The sequence below is a fragment of the Nymphaea colorata genome, chromosome 7 (assembly GCF_008831285.2).
Source record: "Nymphaea colorata isolate Beijing-Zhang1983 chromosome 7, ASM883128v2, whole genome shotgun sequence".
Lineage (NCBI taxonomy): Eukaryota > Viridiplantae > Streptophyta > Magnoliopsida > Nymphaeales > Nymphaeaceae > Nymphaea > Nymphaea colorata.
This window is the reverse complement of record NC_045144.1, coordinates 6,927,856-6,940,628: the sequence shown is the minus strand read 5'-3', so window position 1 is coordinate 6,940,628 and position 12,773 is coordinate 6,927,856. Positions and strand designations below refer to the sequence as shown.

Below are 12,773 nucleotides of genomic sequence, written 5' to 3'. Positions count from 1 at the left end.
ACATAACTATTCTTACTTGAACCAAAATAATCTAGAGATATAGTTATAACCCATTTGTTTGTTTGTTTGTTTTTTTGGTGGGATATGTTTTGGTATCGAGATTCTGCTTGTATTCAGATCGGTCATGATCCAGATCTTAGAACAATGTTGTTTTTATATCCATAATTAAGTTTTTATTGGGCCATTCTTTGAATCGTATTTCAAATCTCATAGCATACATGTTTAATCCTCATCTGATTGTACTGGACGTGATATCAAGGATCTGATCCATTATATCTATATTTTGCTTGTAATCTATTGGATCTCCATTTAGATTTAAATATTTATGCATATGCAATGGATGTGAAAAAAAAAAGAATATTTAATACCATGTTTTGGATTGGCTATTTTGTTTTGAATATGTAGATTCATGTTCATGAAAGGCATATGTGATGATTCATTTTTTTCACATGTATTGGGATCCGTTATGCAAGAAATTGGATCCATTTGTGTTGGAAATAGATCTTTAATGGTTGAAGTTATTGAGTTGACAAACCGCAAGTGCATGCATGGCACAACTTGGAATGAGGAGCTTTTTCATAAAGTGATTGTTCTTTACGACCCCTTTGCTAGGAGTGAACAACGAGTCAACTCGTTAAAGCTCTACTCGTGAACGAGTTCGAGCCAAGTCATTTGCTTAACGAGTCGAGCTTGAGTTCAGAGTCGACTCGTTCAAATAATCGACTTGAGTTCGAGTTCAACACGTAACTGCCGAGTCGATCTCGAGCCTTAATCGAGTTTGTCAAACCTTAATCAAGCTGATATATTCAAACGTGTTTACGAGTTTGTCGAACCTTAATCGAGTCGAGCTCAAGCTCAATACGTAACGGTGAATATTAATTCTATTCAAACGAGTTTGTCAAGCCTTAATCGAGTTGATCTCGAGCTCAACACGTAACGATGAATGTCAATTCTATTTCAAACGAGTTTGTTGAGTCTTAATCGAGTCGATCTCGAGCTCAACACGTAATCATGAATATCAATTTTATTCAAACGAGTTTGTCAAGCCTTAATCGAGTCGAGCTCGTGCTCAACACGTAACTGCCGAGTCGAGCTCGAGATGGTTCCATTGAGCTATTCTCGAGCTCGAGGATTCATTAGTCGAGCCAAGCTCGAACTAACTAAACTCGGGCTTGACTCAGCTCGTGTTCATCCCTACCCCCTCCTTTTTTCCCTCATTGTTAGAAAAATTTCCTTTTTCTTTCCAAATTGTAAGAAAAAAGGTCTTCCAATGAAAATTTTTTTGTGCCCTTTTAATTATCGATGGCAGATGTGTTTTGACCTTAATTTGAATCGTGCATAAAATTAAAATTGGCGCATATAGACGCAATTCAAGAGGCTTGCGTTTAAATAATCAAATGCATGTCCGACGGTACTTTTTCATATATATTTAGCGTCACCTAGGTATTAGTGGCAGGTCAAAGAGACATTCATTTAAAAATACTCATATTTGGTGGGGCGCTTATATATATATATATATATATATATATATATATATATATATATATATATATATATGTTTGCACACACCAATCACTATGTGTCTCCCCTGAGTATTTATTTATACAAGCATACGGGTGGCGGTGGACTTCATATTTTGATTGTTTTCATCAACTAAAACTGAATATGTAATATCAATATTTGTGAATATTTAGTAAAGTTTGTGATATTTCACGATTTATAAACTTGTAATACATAATTCTGGAACCATCTAGTTAACCGTTGACCTAAGGGAGAAAACTAAACGTTTCCATCTTAATTCAAATTAAATTAGACCCGCACTCCTGATTAATAATTCCTTTCTTGATTTGTTCTTAACAAAGAAGTTTTGATTTCAAAAATTTTCTGTTCTACAGGTTGAGAAAAGAATCTTTTTAATTATATGAAACAGTTGATCTTGAAGGGCATAGCTTAAGTGATCTACGGCTGAGAGGTCGATAACATTGCAAACGGTGACATATGCAACAACTTGAATGATATACATAGGTCTACTCAAATGTGAAACTCAATCTTTTTCTAAGCAATAATTTTACTGCAGTTTCCTCGCAGGCACTCAAGACTGATGGCTCTAAACTTCGCAAAGCTTATTTGAATCCGACGATCATTCAAGTCAACACGTACATGAAAGATATAAAACACGCAGGCGGCTAGTGTAACCCATACTATATACGTCTCACATATGTCGGATTAATTCTCTTTGGCGGTTCCACTGAAGAAACGATTGATGGTAGGCATGATCTCCGGCGGCCGTGTCCGAAGGAATTGACGGAGTCTGTGCTCGGCATATTTCTCTCCTTCTTCATAGTTCTCAAGAACTGACGTCTTCCTGTGATCCTTGTTGATTCTGCGAAAAGTATGGTCATGGTCATCAGTCACAGCGTAGGAAAAGCTGCTTTTTATGCGAGAGAAAGGAAGAAGATCTTTTATCTATACTACCCACCTGCGAATCCCTTTGAAATTCTCGTATTTTTCTTCTTTTTTATAGTTTGCCATCCTCAATTTTTCATTGAATGATATCATATGAATGAGGATTGACCAGTTTTTCATTAATCACAGACCCGAACAGAAGTGAAGAGAGAGAGAGAGAGAGAGAAAGAGAACCTGACATCAGGGTTCATGAAGACGTTACGAGTGAGTTGAAACAAACACATGCTGGTGACGAAGGTCATGGCACCTAGCAGTGGGTACACCTGCATCCACACAAGCCAGCAGAGAAAATTAAACCCTCATCTTCTTCATATGAACGCTGGGGGACAGTGCTGAGGAGGTGCAGGCATGCATGCTTTCACTCATAAAGAAAGAGATGTGTGTGTGAGAGATTGAGTTGTGTGCACACCCCCCGTGCATGCACAAATATGTGGAAGGAAAAAGAAAGTAGGTTGGGGTATTTTCAAAAAATTTTATAAAGAAATATACATTTAAACTTTAAACTTTTTTTAATAACCTATTTTTGTCCTCTAAAAAACTTTTTTTTTTTTAACTTTAAACAGGATAATTTGATCATTACACATCCTGATGCACAATTTTTTATACACATAACATGTTTCATGTGTGTGAAGCTAGTTATAATGTACAACTCTGTGTAATTGAACGATATAATGACTAGAATGTCTTAGATATTATAAAGGAAAACACTCCCTACAACGACAAAAAAAATACAGTAAAAAATTAAAAGTCCAGTTTAAAAAAAAAATCAAAATATCCCAACTTTCCTTCCGCATATATCTGTTGTGGGTGCCAACGTGGTGTAAGCAACTCACTTTCATATGTGTGTGTGTGTATGGTGCATGCCATGAGAGAGAGAGAAAGACTGCATGCCTCTGGTTTGAGCCAACGCATTGTGGATATGAAACTGCTGCTCCTCTATTCCTTTGATAGTATAACTCGTTGATTGAGGCATGCATGTCTACATATTTATAAGAAACGCATTCTTCTTCTATATCCCCACCATTCATGCTGAACATACGCTCTTTCTTCACGGCCAGCAATTCCGTGGGCTAAACAGTCAACTCAAGAAAAACTACGAGCTCCTCCCATGGTTTTCAAGTCCTCTCTCTCTCTCTCTCTCTCTCTCTCTCTCGCTATATATATATATATATATATATATATATATATATATATATATATGAGGTAGGCACATCATGTATAACGTGGTAATGAAAATCATATGTTTGATCAGTTTCCCAGATGATGCAGCGTTCGATGAAGTCTATGACTTCGAGTGTTCTCCTTCAGCAATAAAAATATTGCCTGCAAGTGGAGCGCTCTGGAGTTGAATTGTGTAAACGGGATCTTTCTAAAAAACTATTTTACGAAGAGAAATCATCACTTTTACGCAATAATAGCAAATTATCAAAACAAATAGACACTCAACTTTTAATAGAAATTCTCAAAGAGGCATCTATAAAAGGAAGTACAGTTTCTCCTCTGGTGTTTTTTTTGCTGGTCCTTGTAAGCTATGCAGTGATTTGTTATTGATTTAGACATTAGGCGGCTACTTGTAATTTTTTTTTAAAGCATGTTTAGTGGCATGGAATAATGTTTCTGTAATAAGATTCGGTCCAGAAACATTTTTTAGGCCAAACTGTTGGTGGATCGCAAAGAACAGGGAAAAGAGTTCCTGAACTTCGAGTATTCCGGCGGCAAACGCTCCCTTCTTTTTTAGCGAAACAGACTCTTTTACATGTAGGGTGGGCATCAGGATGGGCAGGTTGGGTCAGCCCAGCTAGGCCCGATTCGAAGTCGGGACCGGGTTAGCCCAAGCTCTAATTTAGGTCCAAGCTCAGTATATCTATATATATATATATATATAAAAGAGATTCAGTATAAGAGTAGTTCGACTCATTGTTCAGCTAATTTTTGTTCATCTCAGATCTGAGATTCAGTATGACTCGAGATCGTCAATGACCTCAAAATCAACAATTTGAGGTCCGAAGCCCTTTCATTGAACTTTTAAGGAGCGTTTAGCTAATTCACATCTGAAATCTAGGGATCTCATGTGGATATGACATGACATGATTTTGCTGAAAAATTTATGGTTCATCAAACTAAAGATCTTATGTCAGATCCCATTTCATGCTTATTTTACTTTTTTTACATTGAGAAAATATTGGATTTAAGGTTCAATGAGAGAGATTATGATTTTAAGTCTTCCGTTTTCATATCCAAGGCTATCAAATGCACCCTTAAAAGTTTTCCTTTTATAAACATACATAAGTAGATGTGTGTATATACATATATATGTGTGTGTATGGATGTGATTGCATAGAGAAAAATAGGTGAATCACAACCTGCCAATCAATTTCATGACAAATTGCAGAATTTCATACCAGTAGTTTGCGAAAATGGAGTTTATCATTTTTAGAAAGTCTAAGTTCATAATTATTTAGCCCCATGATACCCATGCAGTTACCAAATTAAAGCTATGCTTGAATCGAGTAGTATGGGATGCTTATCCAGCGACTTTTATATTATTGAGATCCAATTAAAAGCAAAAAGCAATTTTGTTAGGGCATGCAGTGCAGTGGTGCCAGGGCAAAGTATATTGGTACAACATGCTCAGAAATCCCTTTGTAAGGTTTCGTCCCAAAGGTAAGGTTTGCTGAGTGCTTAGGGCTTGCGGTCTAGCCCACGGTCCAAAAGATGAAAAAACTATTGTAAAAGAAAAAAAAATTGGCCCCTGATAGAGACAGTTTCATTTCTCTATGTGATATTTTCAAAGAAGGTGCAACTTTGGGTCCAGCATTGCCCTTGTTGGGCTCTAGCAGAGCAGAGAGAGAGAGTCATTCACTTATTTGGTTTAATTAGTCTTCCTATCAATCAACATCACAATATATATATATATATAATCACGATGTAAAAGGTGGACCCGGCCGATCGATTTCGCTACATGATCATCCTACAAGTTGTTCAGGCATTTAATTTAGGATGCACATAAAGTATCCTTATAAAAGAAAAATCAGGCCGACCATGCATTAAATCGGGCAGATTATTTGCGTTGGACAATGTTTAAAATGCGTTACCGATTTTCTAAAATGGCGAATGATGGATGCGGCTTGTGTAACGTGAGGGCGAAGTTACAAACTGATAGGGGCTGAACGCAACCTTGACGTCGACGGTGGAGCGATCTTGTCTTTTTTGTGGAAGTACCGTAGTTCCCATAAAATATACTTGATTTTGCATATATATATATATATATATATGCACACCCTGCTACCAAATGTTGTCAAATGGTTAAATATTTGAAATTTGTTGCTGAAAAAATAATGAAACCATCACCAAACACATCACAAATTGTTGTTACATCGTAAAATACACTCATATTCTGTGGCTAAAGACTTTTAATGACAATTTTTAAATATTTAACTGTGTTGCCTAAAGACTTTAAATAATGGATTTTGAATATTTAACCATTGGTAACATTGGGCAGCTGGCTCCATATCAATTTTAGTATAAAAAGTAACTTTTTATAAAAACAAAAAAAAAAACTACAGAAAGAAAATTTAGGGATTCGAGAAAGTTAAAATTTGTCAGTCCGTATATACATATTGTTATAATCTATACCCCTCTAAAAAGTTTAAAACCGTTTTAGTTTTTTTGTTCTACTTAAAGCGTTGTCATTATCTCATACTTATGTTTAATGTTATCTCATACATCCCAAAAGCCTATTTTCTCATTATCTAATAAAAATTCTCTCATACTTATGTTTAGCATACATCCATCGGTTATCTCATTATTTCATGAATCTTTTGTTATCTCATAATCATTATCTCATACTTATATTTATGTTATCTCGTACATTTGTTCATTATTTCATAAATCTTTTGCTATCTCATAGACATTATCTTACATTTATTTATTTAATATTTTATATCTATTTATTATCTCGTGCAAATATATATTCAATGTTTGGGCATGAAAGTAAACATACATACTAATAATATAATCCACAACACCATACGCTCGTTACATAGATGAAGAAGCATAGAAAACTCGCTCTTGTTCTCTCCCACTAGTGTCAATGACACCTACCAGGACCTATCGAAGGCCTGTCCTGCAAAGGAAAAAAAAAACTAAATGTTTATATATATAGGCATGCTTGAGCAAACACTGTGTATGGTTATCATTTAAACAGTGTTTGTTTCATCGCCGATTTGAAATCTGTGATGGTTTTGAAATCCTGTGATCTTACATCCATAGATTTAAGATCAGACTATTTCCAATCCTTTAGCATGAATTTATGTTATAAGATCCTCTTAAAACACACCCTTTTATCAAACTCAATCTTATAGCTTTTTTTTAAAAAAAAATAAAGATATTGACTCTCAACAAAATTAATTATTTGATGATTCAATTAAAAATGATACGTAGAACCAATTAAAATGCTCTAATGCACACACATACAGTCAATAAAAAATACACAAAATGAAACTATATTGCATCTCGGGCTTCGGGCTGGCCCGTTTCCAATACCGGGCTTCGATTTTTATAATTTTATTGGGTCAGGCCGGGCCGGGCCGGGCTGGGCTGGGCCAGCCTTATGTCTAACAGGTTCAAGAATTAAAATTAAAATTATTTCATAATTATGCTCTTCAGTACGTATCTATAGTATTAATAAAATTTCAAAGATGGAGAACTAAAAGTTAAACCAATTGCAAGTTTATTAAAATCTTCAGGTTTTCCATCCTCAAACGGGGTCTCAAAAAGTTGATTTTTTTTACTTGTTTGAGAAAGAAAACAAAACAAAATAATACAATAGATGAGTCTAAATTTATATATTGGGTCGGACCAAGTCAGGCATCTAATGCTCCACTCTGACCAGAGACACAGCTCAGGGTCAAAATAACCAGTGCCCATCATGGATCGAGTATGCATAAGGCTGTGCACCGAGTCCGGCCACTGTCAAGTACTCGGTACTTGGCTTGACTAGGGCTCGGGCTTGGGGAAAAAGGACTCAGATTGGCCCGACTCGTTATCGGGCTGGTCCGGGTGGGCTTGATAAGCTTGATTCTGGCTCTGATAATTTATTTTTTATTTTTTATTAATTTATGTATATATATTTATTATATTTTATTATAATTAATTATATTCATATATTATTTTATACTAAAAATATAGTTTTAAATTTAATTGGGCCGAGCTCAGGCTCGGGTTGCCCGGGCCCGGTTTTTGGATGTCGGACCGGCTCGAGCTCCACTCGTTATTAGATCAGGCCGACCCGCTGCCCATGCTTAGGTACAATGCCCTAGGGGCAAAGCCAAGGTAAGATCCGCATGGACCCTGGCCCCATTTCAATTTTTTTAAAAAAAATTAACATGTAAATTTGAGAAAATTTCGCTTATTTTATATAAAAAATTCGAAAAATGATATTTGGGCCCTAGTCAAAATTTAAAAATTTAATTCAACCCCCTCCTTAAATTTTTTTTGGCTTCACCACTACACGGCCAGGTGCCCACCCTTACATACCAGCCACCAAAAACCCTAACAACTGCTAGAGACAGGAAAGACTCAAATCTGAATATAGTTTCGGTATTCAAAAGGAAGGTAGACAACTACACAACGGAAATGACATCTCAATTCCCCCCACATCCTTTTCCCAACAAACACGGTTGCTTCAATCTATCGCAAAAGAACAATCAACCAAGTTTTCCTATAATCAAAAACCCACCTGAAGTCCGAATATTGTTGGAAAATGAACCCAGTTTTTTCGTGGTTAACAGAAAAAATAAAGTTTAAAGCTCGTCCACCACCGAGTTGGTTATTTGTGTGGGAGATCTGAGATTCTTTTTGTTCAATACAATGACTAAGACAGGAACAAAATTCTGGTTACAATGTTTGATATGCAAAGAAGATGCTAGAAAAAAGAACTGCTTGAATGAACTTAAAAAAAAAAAAATAGAAGGAATGAAGGGAGAAAAAGAAATATGAGAACCCACATTCAATCCAATGGAAGAAGGTTAGAACATCACTAGCTAAAAAATGACTGAAAGGTGTTTTCCATGAATGATGCAAAAGCATGAGTTGCTTTTGGGCACGTTTATTTATTTTCACTAAAACTTGGGGAGCATTTTGAAAAAAAAAAATCCCTTGAAGATAAATTTCTTTTTGAAAAAGAAAAAAGGAGTTCCTTACTTGAAGCTTCTTTGAAGTACCAAACAACAGGTGAACTGTCATGTCTTTGAGGGTATGAAGAGCATTCATAATTCCATTCCTCTCGTTTAATATCCCAAGTTCCACACCTCAATTTTGGAACACCAATTTGCTTCTTTGATCTTCACACTTCTTGGGGAAGCCAGGAACTCAGGTTTCTGCAAGATGGTAGCAGAGGAAAGGAAGCTCTTTGATGTTGAAGATGGTGTTCTTGGGCTCCATCACAGTTGCTGCTTCACCATTGCCATTACTTTTTGGTTGTCAATTCTGGTATTTGCTATTAGAACAGGTAAATGTCACATTGGTTGATTAACTTAGTTCAGAAATTTTATGTAAATATGATTGTATATTTGTTCTCTAAATCATCACTTAATGGGTTGCAGATGCTTATGATCCACTGGACCCAAATGGGAACATAACCATTACATGGGATGTGATGTCATGGACTCCTGATGGTTATGTGGTATGTAACATAATCATCTTTTAATCTTCATTTCATTATTCCCATGGAACCTTAATCTGAGGCTTTGGCTAATTACAATTAGCAGATTCACAATTTTGAGGTAATATAATAACGTTGAAAAGAATTATTTAAAAATGTTATTATGAAAATGTTTTCTTTTTTTTGGTGTGGGTTTTTTTTTTTTCTACATAATGATCCCTGCGTTACTCACAACATTGCAAAATATTCCCTGCAGTTCATAAGCAGAAATGACCAAACTGCCCTTCATGGCAGAATGGAAAACTCATTTCCCCCAATAAGGACAAAAGCAGCATATGAAAAAATGCCCCCCCATAAAATGATCAAAATTCTCCTCGCTGTTGCACAGAAACAATTATTTTTTGAAATAAAATGAAATATATATGCATATATGATTTAGATTAAAAATAAGAAAACTCTTATAATATTTTTACAATAGCAAATGTGGCTAAATATATTTGAGCGATTTTTCGGAAAAGTACTTTCACGGATATAATCCTCGTATATGTCCAAAACCATGAGCATCAATCTGAAGTCATATTTTTCTCATCTAGATCCAACATTTTATAAGCTAAAAAACGTTAACCACCCACTTTAAAACTCTTACACGACCAGTTTTATACATCAAAGAAACATGTCTTTCGTATTGATTCCTAAGATTTTTAATCCAAGGGATGTTAAACGTTCATTTTCAAATGATTTATGCTTTAAAAAAAAATCATGAATCTTGTATTGATTCTGAAGTTTGTGTGTGTGTGTGTGTGTGTGTATATATATATATATATATATATATATATATATATATATATGATTTAATATAAACAATCAGTAGCTCGTGGTACAGCATTTTCATTAAAGCAGATCACCTTTTGCATCCGAAAAAATGCTTTTTCATTCAAGAGAATATGTTTGAATACATATATCAAGCTTTTACTTAATAAATGCAATCTGCTTGTGGTTTCTAATTGAAAAAGAAGGTATTTCACGTGCACTGCAACACACACACACACACAAGCATGCGCGTGAGCAAAAACCTTATTGTTCATTTGAACATCAAACCTCACCTACTTGTAAAACCAATACAAAATTTGAACTCAACCAGAAACGAGCATGCTAAAGCATACAAAAGCACAAATACATTCATTGAATTAATAGTTTAAAGTTTAAACTTGATAAATGCTTGAAACGTTGGTTTATAATTTTGCTGTTTTCCAGGCAGTAGTGAAGATGCAAAATTTTCAAATGTACAGGCATATCATGAGCCCAGGATGGACCCTTGGTTGGGTGTGGCCAAAGAAGGAAGTGATATGGTCAATGGTGGGTGCCCAGACAACAGATCAGGGTGACTGCTCTCGTTTCAAAGGGAACATTCCACATTGCTGCAGAAAGGATCCAACTGTGGTCGACTTTCTTCCTGGTGTTCCATACAACCAGCAGATTGCAAACTGCTGCAAAGGCGGGGTCCTGGCGTCTTGGGGCCAAGACCCTCCAAATGCTGTTTCTGCATTTCAAGTGAGTGTTGGACAAGCTGGAACATCAAACAAGACCGTGCGGCTTCCGAAGAACTTCACACTGTCAGCTCCTGGACCAGGTTACTCATGTGGACCTGCAAAGAACGTGAAGCCTTCCATATTCTTGTCACCTGATGGTCGCCGCAAAACACAAGCCTTGAGTAAGTTTCGTGTAGAGTTAGCAGTAGCTTTTGGGTGTTAAAAGCATGTTCAGTAACCTTAAGATTAAATGAACTAAATAGCTAAGAGATAGTCAGTGAACTTGAACTGATGCCTGCCCATAGTCATCCTGATCATGAGTTCAATTTTAAAGTTGTCTGGTATCACACAATCTCCGCTCCCTGAACTAATGGTTTGAACTGTTTTACTGCAGTGACATGGAATATAACTTGCACATACTCACAGATGCTAGCACAAAGGTATCCAACTTGCTGTGTCTCATTCTCCACCTTTTACAATGACACAATTACTCCTTGTCCTAACTGCGCATGTGGCTGCAAGAATAACAGCACCTGTGTTAAGTAAGTTGATCAAAGATCTCCTCTTCATTCTTAAGAGTTTGACATTAGAGACCATAAAAAGCATCTGCATCTGCAAGCACATGTTTGCTGCACGTAGTACAAGATGCACTGCAATGAGAATTCATGCACTCACTTTTGCATACTGAGAATTGTTTATATGAAGAAACTGATAAAAGCAATCTCAAATGCTTTTGCAGTGGTGATTCACCTCTTCTCACCAAGCCTGGGATCAATACTCCAAGGAAGGATAATACACCACTGTTGCAATGTACGCGGCACATGTGCCCAGTTCGAGTTCACTGGCACGTAAAACTCAACTACCAAAAGTACTGGCGTGTGAAGATTGCAATTACTAACTTCAATTATAGGATGAACTACACAGATTGGACCCTTGTGGTTCAGCATCCCAACCTAAACAATGTCACGCAGGTGTTTAGTTTCAGTTACAAACCTCTACTGCCCTATGGATCAATAAGTAAGTTCATCTGCCTGGCCAATAATAGCACTAGAAAGAACATGGGCACACACACATGCTATCATGAGAAAGCACAGACACAAAATTTAAAAGAAGAGCACATGACCATGTTGAAATTGCACATGCAGATGATACTGCAATGTTCTACGGGATCAAATACTACAATGACTTGCTTATGGAAGCTGGACCACAAGGGAACATACAGTCTGAACTACTATTAGAGAAAGATGCTCAGACATTCACCTTTAAACAGGGATGGGCATTTCCGAGGAAGGTCTACTTTAATGGTGACGAGTGCATGCTGCCACCACTAGATGCTTATCCTTACCTGCCCAATATTGCCCCTGTAAAAGTCACACGAAAGGTGCTCACCTTTTTGGCACCGATTACAGTCTTGATTTGTTTATTAAATTTTGTGTAACAGAAACATCAGAGGGATAAGTGTATAAGAATCATGATCGTGAGCCTTAGTTTTGATGAATGTAGAAAGAAAGATTTTGGCCACTTTTTAGAATAATTTTCTTCCAATTCATCAATTTTCCCATTAGAAAGAAAGTGGGATCGAATTCCGTGCTATCATCGTGAGCCTTAGTTTTGATGAATGTAGAAGAAAGATTTTGGCCATGTTTTAGAATATTTTTCTTCCAATTCATCAATTTTCCCATTAGAAAGAAAGTGGGGTCGAATTCCATGCTATCATCTTGATTTTACAATGTAATTCAAGAATTTCTATGATGAGATTCTTCTACCTGTTCAGCCAAAAAAGATAAAGTGGTTATAGTGGCAGCTCTTTGCAGCAAACAATTTAATTTTACCTATCAAGAAATAAATTCCAAGATAGAACCTTTGATTGGTCTGATTTAATGCATCCCAAAAGTGCTTCAACTAGAATTCATGAGACTTACAGGAAAGTCCTGAAATATCATGTTCATGTAAGAGAACTACTAAAACCTGATATTCTCTAGGCCCATACGATTAATGAATCACTTCATGCTTCGGCTTTAAGGACTGGAAAAGGGAAGGCTGATGACTGCAAATTGACTGGCCTGTAGTTAGCAAAACCCTTGCTCATTAGCTGCAGTACATCTACCCCATGG

At 36.3% G+C, this 12,773-nt stretch overlaps 2 protein-coding genes across 3 annotated transcripts; one reads left to right on the top strand and one right to left on the bottom strand.

Annotated features, from left to right (window-relative positions):
* Positions 1–1,947: 1,947 nt before the first annotated feature.
* On the bottom strand, positions 1,948–3,484 carry LOC116258012 (uncharacterized). Its single transcript, XM_031635067.1, has 3 exons — positions 3,358–3,484; positions 2,641–2,729; positions 1,948–2,383 (listed from the first exon to the last, which is right to left on the bottom strand). The coding sequence occupies exons 1-3, from the start codon at positions 3,376–3,378 to the stop codon at positions 2,227–2,229; spliced, it is 267 nt and encodes an 88-aa protein (XP_031490927.1). The 5' UTR covers positions 3,379–3,484; the 3' UTR covers positions 1,948–2,226.
* Positions 3,485–8,782: 5,298 nt separating this feature from the next.
* On the top strand, positions 8,783–12,193 carry LOC116257708 (COBRA-like protein 4). 2 transcript variants are annotated; one of them, XM_031634664.2, is made up of 6 exons: positions 8,783–8,977; positions 9,072–9,151; positions 10,385–10,841; positions 11,054–11,099; positions 11,399–11,676; positions 11,805–12,193. In XM_031634664.2, the coding sequence occupies exons 1-6, from the start codon at positions 8,854–8,856 to the stop codon at positions 12,095–12,097; spliced, it is 1,278 nt and encodes a 425-aa protein (XP_031490524.1). In that variant the 5' UTR covers positions 8,783–8,853; the 3' UTR covers positions 12,098–12,193. The 2 variants fall into 2 exon arrangements, with proteins under 2 accessions (XP_031490524.1, XP_031490523.1); XM_031634663.2 differs by having other exon boundaries at positions 11,054–11,201.
* The last annotated feature ends 580 nt before the right edge of the window (positions 12,194–12,773 follow it).

Bases quoted from the DNA above. Each gene is read 5' to 3' on its own strand.
- LOC116258012 (XM_031635067.1), bottom strand. From the start codon at position 3,378: ATGCGTTGGCTCAAACCAGAG. The intron at 2,730-3,357 runs GCATGCAGTCTT...GTGTGGATGCAG, and splicing joins TGCGTTGGCTCAAACCAGAG to GTGTACCCACTGCTAGGTGC. The intron at 2,384-2,640 runs GTTCTCTTTCTC...TACTTTTCGCAG, and splicing joins TTCATGAACCCTGATGTCAG to AATCAACAAGGATCACAGGA.
- LOC116257708 (XM_031634663.2), top strand. From the start codon at position 8,854: ATGGTAGCAGAGGAAAGGAAGCTCTTTGATGTTGAAGATGGTGTTCTT. The intron at 11,202-11,398 runs GTAAGTTGATCA...ATGCTTTTGCAG, and splicing joins AATAACAGCACCTGTGTTAA to TGGTGATTCACCTCTTCTCA. The intron at 11,677-11,804 runs GTAAGTTCATCT...TTGCACATGCAG, and splicing joins ACTGCCCTATGGATCAATAA to ATGATACTGCAATGTTCTAC.